Source organism: Scyliorhinus canicula, chromosome 19 (genome assembly GCF_902713615.1).
Source record: "Scyliorhinus canicula chromosome 19, sScyCan1.1, whole genome shotgun sequence".
NCBI lineage: Eukaryota > Metazoa > Chordata > Chondrichthyes > Carcharhiniformes > Scyliorhinidae > Scyliorhinus > Scyliorhinus canicula.
Window position 1 is genome coordinate 50,705,925 of NC_052164.1, and position 16,901 is coordinate 50,722,825.

Consider the following 16,901-nt stretch of genomic DNA (forward strand, 5'->3'; position numbering starts at 1 on the left):
ACTCCCCACTTGACTAGAATTCCACACCTGATAAGCAACCACAAGTAATCCTTAATAACTTCCCAAACAACATCCAGAAGCCAAAAGAATCACCTTTTAACAGAAGCACATTAGGTTTACATTCACTACTGAGAACATTTATAATTCTAAATTCACCAAATGATCAAGAGATAGGGCAGAATTCTCCGCTCCCCACGTGGCGTGGGAGAATCGTGGGAGGGCCTCCTGACATTTTTCACGCCCCCTCCAGCGTTTTTCACGGTGAACGGCGATTCTCCAAGCCCGATGGGCCGAGCGGCCGGCCCTTCACGCCCGTTTCAACATGCCAGAAACCACACCTGGTTGCTGCATTCGTGAAACGGGCGGCAGATGCCCGTTTGGGGCATCTAGGGGCCCGATTGGCACGGGAGCACCACGACTGTGCTCGGGAGGGGACAGGCCCGCGATCGGTGCCCACCGTTCGTCGGGCCAACGTCCAAAACGGACGCACTCTTTCCCTTACGCCGTCCGGCAAGATCAAGCCGCCACATCTTGCCGGGCGGCTGAGGAGAAAGACGGCCACCGCGCATACGCGGTTCGCGCCGTATGCGCGATGAAGCCATCCACGCATGCGCGGGTTGGAACCGGCAACCCGCGCATGCGCGGATGACCTCACAAATGCGCCGTTTTGCGCGTCATTTCCGGCGCGACGAGGTCGCGGCCGGGAAAGATGGAGGCCCGCTCCTAGCCCCCCGGGTGGGGGTGAATAAGGTGCGGGGAGCGGGCCCCGAGGCCGTCGTGAACCTCGGCCGATTTCACGACGGCATCCCGATTTTTATCGGCAGCGGAGAATACCGCCCATAGTCTTTTCATGGCAGAGAGGACAGCAGTACACCTGCTTTGTCTGGCTTCAGCTACAACACTGAAAACGAAACTGAAACACACCCTGCAGCAAACAGCCTAAAACGAAAGGAAAAAGCTGTCAGACAGCCCAGCTCCACCCACAGTCTTGACATCACTGATAAACACCCATTTCTTAAAGGTACATTTCTTAAACACTCATTTCTTAAAGGTACTCTCACATGACAGTTTATATGTCAGAGAAGCAGGCAAGTACATATTAAATATTAGTATTAATAAAAAAAGGTGCACTTTCAGTGATTAAACGATAACATATTTAAAAGCATATGGAGGAGGCCACCAACCCCCTTCCCACAGGATGATGCCCAAGGGATGAAAAAGCAGGGGTGGAGCTCTCAATGGTGTGCTCGTCCAAAGAGCAGAATGGCCCAAGTGTCCTTGGTGTAAGATCCTATTACATGTTCACATTATATTTCATAGAATTTACAGTGCAGAAGGGTCCATCGGGTCTACACCATCCCCTGAAAGAGCACCATGCCAAAGTTCATACCTCCACCCTATCTTCAGAACCCAACTACCCTACCTAATGCTTTTGACACTACAGAGCAATTAGCGTGACCAATCCGCCTAACCCGCACATCTTTGGACTGTGGGAGGAAACCAGAGCACCCGGAGGAAACCCACACAGACACGGGGAGAACGTGCAGACTCTGCACAGACGGTGACACAAGCCAGGAATTGAATCCGGGTCTCTAGCGCTGTGAAGCAACAGTGTTAACCACTGTGCTAATGTGCCACCCTTGATCTGAGTATTATATGTAATAACATCATAAATATATTTTTCTTGAAAGCAGTTACAAATCTTGTGACACAAAGGACTTTCAATGTGACTGTTATCGAAACCACCTGATTTCCACTTCATAGAAAAATAGGAGCAGGAATAGGCCATTCAGTCCTTCATGCCTGCTTCGGCATTCAGTTAGATCATGGCTGATTGATCATCATTACAATGACATTTTCCCACATTATCCCCATATCCCTGAATGTCATTAGTATCCAGAAACCTTTTGATTTTGAACATGCTCAAATGATTGAGCTTCCTGGAGTAGAGAATTCCAAAATGCATCACCCTCTGAATGAAGAAATTACTGCCCATCCGAGTCCTAAATGGCCTGCCCCTTATTCTGAGGGTGTGCCCTCTGGTTCCAGACCTCTCCCCCTAGCCAGGGGAAACATTTTTCCTGCATCTACCTCTCATTCTTCTAAATCTAATCACCTCTCATTCTTCAAAACCTTAGAGAATAAAGGTCCAGTCTCCTCAATCTCTCATACTGGAAGTGTCTGCAGTCGGCAGCCACATTGTCAGTCCAAATTCATCCCCCCATGAATAGGCCTTGAATGGAGGTTGAGCTTCAGTCTACCAAATGTTATCCTTCTGGGCACCTGTGTTCTGTGTGGACTGTCTCTGAAATTCAAAAGCAGCAACATGGAAGCTGAAATACTGAAATGAATCAAAAATGGCATCTGCTGTAAAAGCTCATCACATGAATGCATATAGCTGGTATGGAACTGATTCTAATAACATACAGTTCCAATGGAACATTCCCATCTCTTATTAAACAGGAATTCTGATCCAACCATAACATTTCCCAGCCTATTATAGAATTCAGCTGTATTTATTTAAGGATTGAGCCCTCAAGCACTGAGCTGAATGCTGATTTATTTGATCTGAGGTGGCGTGTCTGTGGCCTGTTTCTTCACGAGCAGAGGCAACAGTATTTGAGGCCGAGGTTGGGGGAGGGAGGGAGGGGGTGTGAAGCCTCCTTACTCTTTACCTCTTTCTCTCTTTTTCTCTCCCTCACTCTGCACCTCACAGACACACATGTATGACTGCTGGCTGCCAAGACAGCAGAGTTTATGCAGAGGCAGCCTGATTCCCACAGGATATGAGCCCACAGATTCAAGCTATCCCGTTGTTCACAACAGGCACTGAAAATGCAGTTTAGGACGTGCCTGTTTGGATGTTTTCAACCCTCAGTCACTAACCATACAGAAACATAAACAGCCTGTTTATGAAGAGTTGGGCCTGTCTCTAAGGACTTGCTGAGACTGTGACTTCTTTGGCACATTTATCCCGTTTCACAGTGAGATAGAATATCCTCAGTCCAATGCTCGTTAACCCTTGCAGCGCTGACCTCATGCTCCGGTATGTAAAATCTCGGCCTTTTGGCTGAGATGAGCGTGAGGTCAGGTGTAATGCCGGGATCAGGTATGTCTCTCTTGTGGGGACCATGAATTGGGTTCAATTTGAATTGGTTTTTGAGCAGACGAGGAGCTAGATTTAGGGGTTTGCCCCTGTCCACTCTCTGAGCTCTGGCTTTGTAAGTCTGATAAAGTAATGAAAAAAAATGCTCGCTCAATTCCTAACTGCTCCGTGATAAAAAAGAGAATTGGAAAATACTAACAAGAACCGATCTGGCACACACAGGAGTAGAAAGCAGCAAGGGTCATTCCCTGTCCTATGCTGAGTTAGCCAATTGCCAGGTTGAGGGTAAATGTGCTACAGTTGAGACCAGTGGAGCAGAATGAGGAAGGAAATGAAAGCTCAGGGTGACTGCTCCTGATCGCAACCCAATGACGTGCATGTGGCAAGTACTGAACTCAACCTTGAACACTGTCATTGACGTCTTTCAACCACCACAAATATGGCAAATGTGTTAATATTTATTGGAAGAATAAAGATACAGAGGGTTCACACAAAAGTAAAACCGTGCAGATGCTGGAAATCTGAAATAAAATCAGAAAATGCTGGAAATATTCAGCAGGTCAGGCAGTATCTGCAGAGAATGAAATAAGCAGGTCGATGACCTTTCACAACCCTTGAGGTTACGGATCGCAATTTAATACAATTCTGTTGCTGTTGATGGCCCACTGCATCTCATGGATACCGTGTTTTGACCTGTGAGATCTAACATACAAACAAGTGAATTAAAAGTAGGAGCAGGCCCTTCAGCCTCTCGTTCCTGCTCTGACGTTCAATAGGATTATGGCTGTTCTGACTGTTGCCTCAGTGCCACTGTCCTGCTTATTGGCCCATGTGCCAAATCCTGCTTATGTCTGATGCACTTTGTCCCTGATGCACTTTAGCCGGAATTCTCTACGTTTGCTAGCGGCAGGATTCTGCGGGGAGCCAAGGAGGTGAGTAGCCATCTTTGCTACAGGCAAAGAGCCACGGGGTGCTGGGCTCGCCACCCCAGTGCTTGACATCGGGTGGGAGGCTCTCGGCTGGGAGAGGGGAGATGCCCCACAGGGGTGAGCAGCCATGGGAGGAAGGGGGGGTGGCACTGGAGGGGCAACCGGGAGAGGGGGGCAACCGCTTGCAACACCACAATTCCAACCCCTGGATCGTGTGTACCCCTTCAGAGAGCAACCCATGTCCCTGCCTGTCTGTCCCACTGACCACCCATAACCCCCACCGACTGCTGAGGCATCTGGCCATGCAGCTGAAGGCTATTGCTGATAGGGATTTGGTGTATGTGATTGAGCACTTCACACAACCCAAGGTGGGCAGGCCATGTAGCACATGGAAGCCATTGCCTAGCATCCCAATCAGACGATGATGCCTGAACACTGTGGGAGGCAATACCACACACGCAGCAGCCAACATCCAGGGGATGGGACACAACTCTGGGGACATGTCCACAGCCAGAGGGTGGGTGGGTGCTACGGGGAGGGGACCAGCGCCCAGTCCAGGTGAGTGGGTGTCTGGAGTACAGGGTCTGGGGTCCAGTGAGGGGGGGGCCGCTGCAGCTGGGTGTGCAGGGGAGGAGCGTTCCGGGTCTGGGGTGGGGTGGAGGAATGGAGGATTCCAGTGTGGAAGACACTGCTGTTTGTCCGTCGAATACCCTCTCCAAATGCCTTACGGATATTGAATGCTATCGCAGGGATTTTGGATCCTAGTGATGCTGCTGCTAGGCCAGGCAGCCAGACACCGGAGATGGCTGCAGCAGCAGCGTCTGCAGATGCTTGAGGTGGCGGCCCATGTGCCAAATCCTGTCCCACATCCTGAGGACCCGGCTGCCCATCAGGACAGGGAGGGACCAGTGGGGGAGTCCCGCGACAGCCCAGGGTGTAAAGACGTCGATGGTCATTTGAACAGAGATGACGGACAGTGCATGCCGCAAGAGATTATGCCTCAACAAGGAGAAGGTGTGGCACCTGTGCCCTGTCCTCTGTGGTGGTCTGCTATGCTCTCTACATCCTTGCACGGCAGCAGGGCGACGAATTGGAGGTTGGTAATGAGGAACAAGTGGCCACCTCGGAGAAGGAGGAGGACGAGGATGATGGCGGCGCCAGACCAGCAGGAGCTGGAGGACCAGGACAGGCGGCAGCGATGTGGGTCCAGCAAGCTCGAAGGGCCAAGGAGGCCTCATACTTGCCCGTTAGGACGTGGCCTGGTCCATCATTGCTACCTTTCCCATCCCACCCCTGCAATTTCCCAAGCTCCCAGAGTATGTCTCACCACTCCAGGGTGCAGGGACTGTGTCGGCACCATCAGCGGGTCACTGTCGAAGGCAGGGGGGTGGGGATGATGACGACACGCAGAGAGCTGGTGCTCCTCAATCTATTCCATAGTCTGTCCCCTGCCTGTCGTAAAGCAAATTACTGCAGGTGCTGGAATCTGAAACCAAAGAGAAAATGCTGGAAAATCTCAGCAGGTCTGGCAGCATCTGTAGGGAGAGAAAAGAGCTAACGTTTCGAGTCCAGATGGTCCTTTGTCAAAGCTAAAAGTGAGAAAAAAGTGGGAAATAATTATACTTTGGAGTGAGAATGAAAGATGAGTCATAGCCACAGAAATGTGAAAGAGACTCCAAGATGGTATGTTGCCTCCATGGTGCCAGGGTCCAGGATGTCTCAGAACAGGTAGAGGGCATCCTGAAGGGGGAGGACAAACAGGCAGAGGTTGTGATACATATTGGTACTAACGACATAGGGGGATGAGGTCTTGCAGCAGGAGTTCAGGGGGCTAGGCAGAAAATTAAAAGACAGGACCTCAAGGGTTGTAATCTCGGGATTACTCCCTGTACCACCTGCCAGTGAGGCTAGAAATAGGAAGAGAGAACAGCTAAACACGTGGCTAAACAGCTGGTGTAGGAGGGAGGGTTTCAGTTATCTGGGCCACTGGGAGCACTTCCGGGGCAGGTGTGACCTGTAGAAGAACGACGGGTTGCATCTAAACTGAAGAGGCATAAATATCCTGGCCGCGAGATTTGCTAGTGTCATACGGGAGGGTTTAAACTAGTATGGCAGGGGGTGGGTATCGGAGCAATAGGTCAAAAGGTGACAAAATTGAGGGAGAACTAGGAAATAGGACCACTATGGCTCTGAGGATGAGCAAGCAGAGAGATGCTGCTGAAAACAGCCTGAAGTGCATTTGTTTTAATGCAAGTATAACAGGTAAGGCAGATGAAGTTAGAGCTTGGATTAGTACTTGGAACTATGATGTTGTTGCCATTACAGAGACTTGGTTAAGGAAGGACAGGATTGGCAGCTAAACATTCCAGGATTTAGATGTTTCAGGCGGGATAGAGGAGGAGGTAAAAGGGGTGGAGGAGTTGCGCTACTGGTTAGGGAGAATATCACAGCTGTACTGTGGGGAGGACACCTCCGAGGGCAGCGAGGCTATTTGGGTAGAGATCAGGAATACGAAGGGTGCAGTCACAATGTTGGGGGTTTACTACAGGCCTCCCATCAGTCAGTGGGATGTAGAGGAGCAGAAAGGTAGACAGATTTTGGAAAGGAGTAAAAGCAACAGGGTTGTTGTGATGGGAGACTTTAACTTTCCCAATATTGACTGGGACTCACTCAGTGCTAGGGGCTTAGACGGTGCAGAGTTTGTAAGGAGCATCCAGGAGGGCTTCTTAAAACAATATGTAGATAGTCCAACTAGGGAAGGGGCTGTACTGGACCTGGTATTGGGGAATGAGCCCGGCCAGGTGGTAGAAATTTCAGGAGGGGAGCATTTCGGGAACAGTGACCATAATTCAGTAAGTTTTAAAGTGCTGGTGGACAAGGACAAGAGTGGTCCGAGGGTGAATGTGCTAAATTGGGGGAAGGCTAATCATAACAATATTAGGCGTGAACTGAAGAACATAGATCGGGGTCGATGTTTGAGGGTAAATCAACATCTGACATGTGGGAGGCTTTCAAATGTCAGTTGAAAGGAATTCAGGACCGGCATGTTCCTGTGAGGAAGAAGGATAAATATGGCAAATTTCGCAATCCTTGGATAACGAGGGATATTGTGGACCTCATCAAAAAGAAAAAGAAGGCACTTGTCAGGGCTAGAAGGCTGTGTGGAATATAAGGAAAGTTGGAAAGAACTTAAGCAAGGAGTCAGGAGGGTTAAAAGAGGTCACGAAAAGTCATTGGCAAATAGGGTTAAGGAAAATTCCAAGGCTTTTTATTCGTACATAAAAAGCAAGAGGGTAGACAGGGAAAGGGTTGGCCCACTAAAGGACAGAGGAGGGAATCCAAGTGTGGAGCCAGAGGAAATGGGCGAGGTACTAAAGGAATACTTTGCATCAGTATTCACCAAAGAGAAGGAATTGGTGGATGTTGAGTCTGGAGAAGGGTGTGTAGATAGCCTGGATCACATTGAGATCCAAAAAGACGAGGTGTTGGGCGTCTTGAAATATTAAGGTGGATAAGTCCCCAGGGCCTGATGGGATCCCAGAATACTGAAGGAGGAAATTGCTGAGGCCTTGACAGAAATCTTTGGATCCTCACTGTCTTCAGGTGATGTCCCAGAGGACTTGAGAATAGCCAATGTTGTTCCTTTGTTTTAAAAGGGTAGCAAGGATAATCCAGGGAACTACAGGCCTGTGAGCCTTACGTCAGTGGTCAGGAAATTACTGGAGAGAATTCTTCGAGACAGGATCTACTCCCATTTGGAAGCAAGGGCTCGTATTAGAGAGAGGCAGCACGGTTTTGTGATGGGGAGGTCGTGTCTCACTAACTTGATGGAGTTTTTCGAGGAGGTCACAAGGATGATTGATGCAGGTAGGGCAGTGACTTCAGTAAGGCCTTTGACAAGGTCCCTCATGGCAGACTGGTACAGAAGGTGAAGTCACAGAGAGGTGAACTGGCAAGATGGATACAGAACTGGTTAGGTCATAGAAGGCAGAGAGTAGCAATGGAAGGATGCTTTTCTGATTGGAGGGTTGTGACTAGTGGTGTTCCGCAGGGATCAGAGCTGGGACCTTTGCTGCTCGTAGTATATATCAATGATTTGGAGGAAAATGTGACTGGTCTGATTAGTAAGTTTGGGGATGACATAAAGTTTGGTGGAATTGCGGATAACGATGAGGACTGTCAGAGGATACAGTAGGATTTAGATCGTTTGGAGACTTGGGCGGCGAGGTGGCAGATGGAGTTTAATCCGGACAAATGTGAGGTAATGCATTTTGGAAGGTCTAATGCAAGTAGGGAATATACAGTGAATTGTAGAACCCTCAAGAGTATTGACAGTCAGAGAGACCTTGGTGTGCAGGTCCACAGGTCACTGAAAGGGGCAACACAGGTGGAGAAGGTAGTCAAGAAGGCATACGGCATGCTTGCCTTCATTGGCCGGGGCATTGAGTATAAAAATTGGCAAGTCATTTTGCAGCTGTGTAAAACCTTAGTTAGGCCACACTTGGAGTATAGTGTTCAATTCTGGTCGCCACACTACCAGAAGGATGTGGAGGCTTTGGAGAGGGTGCAGAAGAAGTTTACCAGGATGTTGCCAGATATGGAGGGCATTAGCTATGAGGAGAGGTTGAATAAGCTTGGTTTGTTCTCATTGGCACGATGGAGGTTGATAGAGGTCTACAAAATTATTTATTTTTTAAAAAATCTTTTTATTGGCATTTCCCATATTTATAATGAGTTGTGTGTATATCACATTTTTCTCGCCCGCGCTAATTTCCTTTATTATGCAAAGAGGTTTAGTTTGTCCTTCGTTTAACTGACCTTATGTGCATTTCATTGCCCTCTGGGTTGGTCTATGGTTCCTCCCCCTTCCCCGTTGTGCCCCCTCCACCACCACCACCACCAACCCCCCCCCCCCCCCCCCCCCCCGGCTTTGGCTGTGCTTTTGTTTTATTTTCCGGACAGAATGGAATCAGCTCTCGTGGTTTCCCTGCCTTCCTTCCGCCTCTCTCTCTCTCCCCCCTGGGTTGCGCAGTCTTTTGGTATCTCATCTATCTAAATTCTTATTAGGTTACTCCTTGTTGCTGGCTTCGAACATGTGTTGGAACAGACCGACAAACTGCCCCCAAGTATCCAGGAAGCCTTCCTCCGACCCTCGGGTGGCGTACTTATTCTTCTCCAGGCGGAGAAATTCCGAGAGATCAGCGATCCAGTCTGCAGCTTTGGTTGGTGCTGCCGATCGCCAGCCGAGCAGGATTCTCCAACTTGCGATTAGGGAAGCGAAAGCAAGGGCATTAGCCCCCTTCCCCGTGTGTAACTCTGGCTGCTCCGATACCCCGAAGATTGTCACTATTGGGCATGGCTTCACCCTCACCCCCACAACCTTGGACATTGTCTTGGAGAAGGCTGTCCAGAACCCAGCAAGTTTGGGACAAGCCCAAAACATGTGGATGTGGTTGGCCGGGCCCCTCTGGCCCCGTTCACATTTGTCCTCTACCTCCAGGAAGAACCTGCTCATTCGGGTTCTGGTCAGGTACACTCTGTGCACCACCTTGAGCTGCATTAGGCTGAGCCTTGCGCAGGAGGAGGTGGAGTTCACCCTGTTCAGTACTTCGCTCCAGAGTCCCCATCCTACCTCTGTCCCCAGTTCGTCCTCCCATTTTTGTCTGGTCTCGTCCAGTGGAGTCCGGGCTCTGTCCAGTAGCTGTCCGTATATTTTCCCACATAGTGCCCCCTTTCTCATTGCATGTGCCTATCAGGTCCTCTAGTAGTGGTTTCTGGGGCCCCACTGTCTCTTTGCGCAGGAAGTGTTTTATTTGGAGGTGTCTCATTTCCTGTCCTTTTTCTAACCTCCACTTCCTCGTCAGTTCGTCTAGTGTCGCCCGTCTGCGCCCTACGTAGAAGTCCCCAACCGTCAATGTGGCCCCGTCCCTCCTCCATCTTTTGAAGGTGGTATCCAGCATGGCTGGGGGAAATCTGTGATTGCCGCAGATGGGGGCCATAGGGGACATTTGGTTATCCCAGAGTGCTGTCTCAACTGGATTCACATTTTCAGCGTGGCCACTACCACTGGGCTCGTTGTGTATCTTGTTAAGGAGGATGGGAGTGCTACTGTGGCCAGGGCCCGGAGCGTCGTTCCTTTACAGGATGCCTCCTTCATTTGTACCCAATCTGTGTTGGGTTCTTGTACCCATTCCCTCACTCTTTCTGCCGTTGCTGCCCAGTGGTAGTATTGTAGGTTTGGTAAGGCCAAGCCCTCTTTGGTTTCCTTCTTTGCAGTGTCTTTGGGAATTCTTGGGTTCTCCCCCCCCCCCCCCTCCCTCCCACCACACACACACAAACGCCATGATTAGACTGTCTACGTTTTGGAAAAAGGCCTTGGGGATGAAGATCGGAATGGATCTAAACAGGAAGAGGAACCTTGGCAGTACATTCATCTTGATCGTCTGCACTCTCCCCACCAGGGAGAGTGGGAGTGAGCCCCACCTTTGAAGGTCTCCTCTTACTTCCTCCACCAGGCTGGTTAGGTTCCACTTGTGGATCTGTGTCCAGTCTCTGGCTATCTGGATCCCCAGGTAGCGGATCTGTTCTGGAGGGTTTTGAACGGGAGCCCCTCCAGCTCTCTTCCTACCCCATTTGTGTTCACTGGGAATGCCTCGCCTTTGCCCAGGTTAGGTTTGTAGCCCGAGAAGATTCCAAACTCTTTCAGTATTTGCATATTGCCTTCAGTCCCTCCTGTGGCTTTGAGACATCGGGGAGCAGGTCATCTGCATGGAGTGAGACTCTGTGCTCTCTGTCTCCTCTCCGGATTCGCTTCCAGCTTTTCGCGTTCCGCAGGGCTGTCGCTAGCGCGAACAAGAGGGGGACAGGGGGCATTCTTGTCTTGTTCCTCTCTGTAGCTGGAAGTATTCAGAGAAGGTGGTGTTAGTTCGGACCCTCGCTTTGGGAGCGTTGTACAGGAGCCTCACCCAGGCGGTGAATCCTGCTCCTAGCCCAAACCGTTCCAGTACCTTGAGGAGGTATTTCCATTCGACTCTGTCGAAGACCTTTCTCTGCATCCAGGGAGACGATCACCTCTGGTGTTTTCTCCCCAGAGGGGGTCATTATTACTTTCAGCAGCCGCCTGATGTTCGTTGTGAGCTGCCTACCCTTTACAAAGTCTGTCTGGTCCTCTGGAATCACTTCCGGTACACAGCCCTCCAGCCTTTTGGCCAGGACCTTTTGCGAGTATTTTCACATCCACGTTCAGCACTGAATGATCCGTATTCCGTCAGGTCTTTATCTTTTTCAATTATCAGTGAAATTGTGGCCTGCACTAGCATGGGGGGCAGGGTGCCCCTTGCCAGTGAGTCTGCGAACATGTCCATTAGATGTGGGACCAGGACTGGTGCAAATTTTTTGTAGAGGTCCGCCGGGAACCTGTCGGGTCCCAGTACCTTCCCCACCTGCATGGAGCTGATACTCTCCATGATTTCTCCCAGGTCTATTGGTGCTTCCAGCTCCAGCCGTCTGTCTTCCCCACAACTGGTAGTTCCAGTCCGTCTAGGAACTGTTATTGTTTGTGGTGCCTAAGTTGATGTCAGGTGGTCCATCTGGCTTTATTCCTTTTCTGTGGTGGTCTCCAACATCTGATTATCTCGTGGCACCATTACTGAGACTAGCTTTTAATTCCAGATTTTTAAATAATTGATCACTTGAATTCAAATTTCCAGTTTGGTGGGATTTTCACCAGGACGTCAGCCTGGGCCTTGAGATTATTAGTCGAGAGATATTAGTCCTACTCTTCTATCTCCTTCCATTGAAGTTGCTCTTGATCCAATATTTCCAACTGCTCATCCTAATCGCGTTTACCAGATAATGAGCAGGAATATGACCAAGGGGACTAAGTCCGGTTTTGACACTTTGTCACTGCTAGTTAGCTGGATCAGCATTTCCTGGTTTACAAAACACTAAAAGGCTAAAGATTGGAGTGATTAAGCAGGCTGCTGGCACAAGCCTAATGATATTGGCAATTAATGCTGGCGGTCATTTGGTATGGCGTGTTAAACCAACTTTGTGATTACCGTTCCCCCTTTATCTACATTAACTGGCTTCCAGTCTATAATCTTGTTTATTATTTCTGTTGCAGATGCGGAGAGGCTGTGAATAGAAAAATAGAACTCCACCCAAATTTATCAGCTTCTTACCTCAACTTTTTCTCAGGACAAGACGAAAAGATGGTACGTATCTCTCGGGGCTGGGAGCCGGTTTGTCCCTCCTCGGTTAGGGAGCGGGTGCGAGTGTGTGCCCATCCCTGATTCAGATCAGTGTGTGTGTGTGTGTGTGTGTGACCCTCCCAGTTTTGGTGAGAGTATGTGCCCTCAATGGTTGGAGTGTAGGTAGCTTTAGTAGACCACGAAGGGAGCCCACACAGAGTTGTGGAAAGAAATAAGGATTTATTGCAATAACGATTATTTACACTGCACGGAAGATTCCAGCTGAGTCTCTCCTTCCTTCTATACAGAATTGTAGCGACACATGGTTTAGTGTTCCCCACCTCCTTTAATGGGGGAACTTGTACTCAGTGAAGCTCATGGGGAGTTTAATCGTTGCCACTTCGTAAGGGTTATGACAGGGGCAAATTTGAGTGCCTGTCCTTCCCTGGAAGGGTGAAATGAAATGAAATGAATGAAATGAAAATCGCTTATTGTCACGTGTAGGCTTCAATGAAGTTACTGTGAAAAGCCCCTAGTCGCCACATTCCGCCACCTGTCCGGGGAGGCTGGTACGGGAATCGAACCGTGCTGCTGGCCTGCTTGGTCTGCTTTAAAAGCCAGCGATTTAGCCCAGTGAGCTAAACCAGCCCCGTGGGTATGACTCTCTGATAGAGAGGGCTTTCAAAGAGGAGTGGGATGGGCAGAGTCAGCTGGTTTTAGGAAGGACATTCCAGAGCATAGGGGCTAGATTTGTGTACGGCAGCATTGTTAGTGGTTGAAAAGTTAAGGAAACGGTCAGACGAAGGTTGCAGGCATGGGGAAGGGATGAGAATTTGAAATAAGGAGGCATTGGTGGACTGGTAAGCAATCCAGGCCAAAGGTAACAGGAGAGTGGGTCCTGTTGCAAGATGGGAAATAGGTCACAAGAAAGTTGGATCAGGTACTGCTTGGAGGAGGTATAGGATAGGAGACTTGTCAGACAAGCATTGGAAGAGTCACATCCGGAGTTGGCTAAGGCAGTGGCTGAGTACCGTTTTGGGAGGTGAACGTACATCTGATGGAATTTATGTGGTGTTGATAAGTCAGCTCAGGCTTAAATAGGAGATTATACAAAGTCTGGAGCACCCGGAGCCAGGGAGGGAGATAGAATCAGTGGCAAAGGTACGGAGTTTATAAATTGGTAAGAAGGAAAGTAAGATAAGGCAATCCCATTGGACTGGACAGCAGTGAAAACACCTTACAGAATTTAGCATTGATAACTATCTGAAAGATTGCTGAGAGGTCAAGGAGAGATAGTGCTCATAGTCAAAATGACAAAGGGTATAATCTATGACTGCAGATTGGGGCATTTCAGCGCTGAATAGAAACCTGATTTTATATCGGACCTTTAATATCTTCTGGACGTCATGGAATACTTCATTGTCAGTGAAGCACTGCTCAGAAGCTGCCAAATGTAACTGCCAATTTGAACTTTGCAAAGTCCCTCAAAGAACACTGAGAAAAAGAACAAGATTGTCAGTCTTGGTGGAGTGTGGAATATTGACCAGGGAGGACTCGGGGCCTTCCAAATTTACCTAAACAGGGAAACAGGACGTCAGCTTCAACACCTAATTAAAAAATAATCAAATCTCCGATCTAGCAAAATTCCCTCAGTGCTGTGGAGATCAAGTCCAGAGAGGAGATTCAACAGTCTGACTCGGGCACAAATGCTGCCAACTGAGCCAAAACTGCTACTTGCTTTTTGAAAATATTTTCATTAAACTTATCATTTTATACATAAATTACAGACAACAACAGTAAACCGAATGAAAAAAACAATAACCTAGTAAACCCACCCCCACTTTATTCCTTTCCCCTCCTACCCCTCTTTCTGACAGCTAACGGTAATAAATTCCTTAAAGAACAATATGAACGGTTGCCATCTACGGCAGAACCTTTCAATTGACCCCCTCATGGTATATTTGACCTTCTGGAGATGCAAAAACTCCATCAACTAACCTAGGCATGCCAAGGCACTAGGTGGTATCACCAGTCTCCAACTCTGGAGGATTCACCTCCTCGCAACCAGAGAGGCAGATGCCAAGGCATCGACCCCCATCCTCAACTCCGGCAGGTTCGATACCCCAAATATAGCCACTAATGGACAGGGCTCCAGTTCAATATTCAGAATTGTCAACATGGTGCTTGAAAGAAAAAAGAGACCCAGAAACCCACAAGCTTGGGTCAGAACCAGAACATGTGCAATTGGTTTGTAGGCCCTCTTGAACAGCGCACGCATCTATCCTCAATCCTCTCAAAGAAACAACTCATTCTGACCTTGGTGTGGTGCGCCCTAAACACTACCTTCAGTTGGATTAGACTCAGCCTTGCACAGGATCGCGTGGCGTTCACCCTGAGGAGGGGCTCACTCTGCACCTCCTTGCCCAACATGGGTCCCAACTCCTCCTCCCATTTAACCTTCTCCCCCTCTACCGAAACCAACTTTTCCCCCAAAATCCGTTAGTAGATGGCGGACGTTCTACCCTTTTCCAACCCTGAACAGGAAAGTATCTTATCCAATAAGGTTGAAGGTAGTGCCACTGGAAATGTCGGAAATATCCGGTGAACAAAATTCCATGCCTGGAGGTACCTAAAAGCACCCCCCCCCCCCCCTAATATCGAAAGCTAGTTGTGGCCAGGCAGAAAGACAAACCTTCCAAACTGGCTCCCCTCCCAGAGCACAAAATGTTCACTCTTCCCTAAATTTAACATGTATCCCTAGAAGGACTAAAGCTCTTCAATATGTCCACTATGTCCCCCATAACTGGCCTCGGGTCCTTTACGTTTAGCAGAAGGTCAACCACATAGAAGGACACGCTGTGCTCCATCCCACCTTTAACAATTCCTCTCCACTTGTTTGAGGCCCAGGGCAATCGTCAGCTTGAACAACAGGGCATTCCTGTCTCATATCCCCATGTAGCCAAAGCGATCCCAAACTCATGGTGTTGGTGCACATGCTGGTCGAAGGAGACGCATTCACTAACCATACCCATGACACAAACCCAGGCTCCAACCCAAACTTCTCCAAGACTGTGAAGAGGTACCTCCAACCCTTGATCATTTTTTCTGTTCTTCTGCTTCCAGCAACACGATTAGCTCCGTCCCGTTTTGCCCGTTTTCTGGTGCGGTGTGCACCCGCTGTCAGCGGGATCCTCCAGCCCGGCAGCCAGCCAATGGAGTTTCCCAATGTGGGCATCCCCACACCGTTGGGAAATCCGCTGGTGTGAGTGGTGTGGTGAATGTGATTCACACCGGATTATAATCTGTATACACGAGTCTATATTGTAAATGCAGTTGCACTACCTGACCACCAGGGGGAGTAGCTCCGGGAATGCTCGAGAATTGTACTGGGCTTCTCCCTTGGCTCCGCCCAGGACTCCTCCCCCTGGAGCTGCTGTATAAAGATCAGTCCCACATGGTCAGCCGGCCAGTTCACCGAAAGTTCAATTGCTAACAGGCTGGCTCTGTTGTGAGTGTATTAAAACCGTTATTCTAATCCTTCAAGCACGTGTCTGTAGAATTGTTGGTTCCAACAATTTAATATACTCAGGAAACAGTCGAAGAAATCATGGAAGCAGCCCTCAAGCCCGGACGCCTAGAACTCGACCCACAGGATGCAGAGGCTAAGAAAATGTTTTCCCTCTGGCTGAGATGTTTTAAAGCCTACCACAGAATCTCCACACAGCTGAATCCGGCCGGTTCTTACACCGCAGCGCTGGCAATATTGGACAAAATGTACGTTAGGCCCATTAACGAGGTTTATGCACGCCACGTGTTTACGACTCGCCGTCAACGGCCTACAGAAATGCCAGCCGAGTTTGTAAGGGAATTGAACAATCTTTCCAATGACTGTAATTATCAAGCCGTTACCACGGCTGAACATAGGGAGATTGCTGTGCGGGACGTTTTCGTGGCGGGCCTTAGGTCTAACTATGTGCGCCAAAGACTGCTAGAAAAGGGGGCCCAGGACTTAGACACTACTGTGGAGGCTCCTACCACTATGGAAGTTTCCTTCCACAGCCTCACGTCGTTTCCCCCGGACCCCGTGACCCCATCGTGGACCCCCGGCCAACAGTCCCCCCCAAGCCTGTGCCGCACGGCTCCCCAGCTACCGCGCTGCCCAAGCCAGTTACTCTGCTGCCCCAGCCAGTTACTCTGCTGCCCCAGCCAGCTACTCGGCTGCTCCAGCCTGCCATTTCTGTGGCCAAAGCCAGCACCCGCGGCAGCACTGCCTGGCCGTAGCCGACCTGCAGCAGCTGCGGGTGAAAAGGACACTATGCTAGAGTGTGTCTGGCGAAGAAAGCCCCAGCCTCTAACTCTCCCACGGCTCAAAGCACTTGTTCTGTCCCAGCTTCTAACCCTCCCATGGCTCAAAGCACTCGTTCCCTGAATTCACAGGCCTGCAGGCCCCAAAATGCTGCAGCCTGTATGCCGACTCCGCCCCCACTCGACATGTGCGACTCATGGGAGCGGCCATCTTGGCAATCCTCCTCCATGCGGCTGGCCATGTGCAACTCATGGGGGCGGCCATCTTGGGATCCATCCCCTTCAAACTCTGAAACTCACCTCGACGACTACGAACTCAAAGGGCAGTCATCACGGGGCCACTCCAGCTCAGCTGATCGAGCCACCGAC

At 49.6% G+C, this 16,901-nt stretch overlaps 2 protein-coding genes across 2 annotated transcripts in view; one reads left to right on the plus strand and one right to left on the minus strand.

Moving 5' to 3' along the window:
• Nucleotides 1-16,901, minus strand: part of ccdc103 (coiled-coil domain containing 103) — a 234,428-nt gene that overhangs the window by 174,966 nt on the left and 42,561 nt on the right. The window lies entirely within an intron of this gene.
• The window catches only part of limd2 (LIM domain containing 2), a 181,398-nt gene that overhangs the window by 138,855 nt on the left and 25,642 nt on the right, over nt 1-16,901 (plus strand). The window contains exon 2 of the mRNA XM_038779650.1: nt 12,161-12,251. Within this exon, the coding sequence (XP_038635578.1) occupies nt 12,249-12,251 (3 nt within the window). The 5' untranslated portion in view covers nt 12,161-12,248. The remainder of the gene's footprint in view (nt 1-12,160; nt 12,252-16,901) is intronic.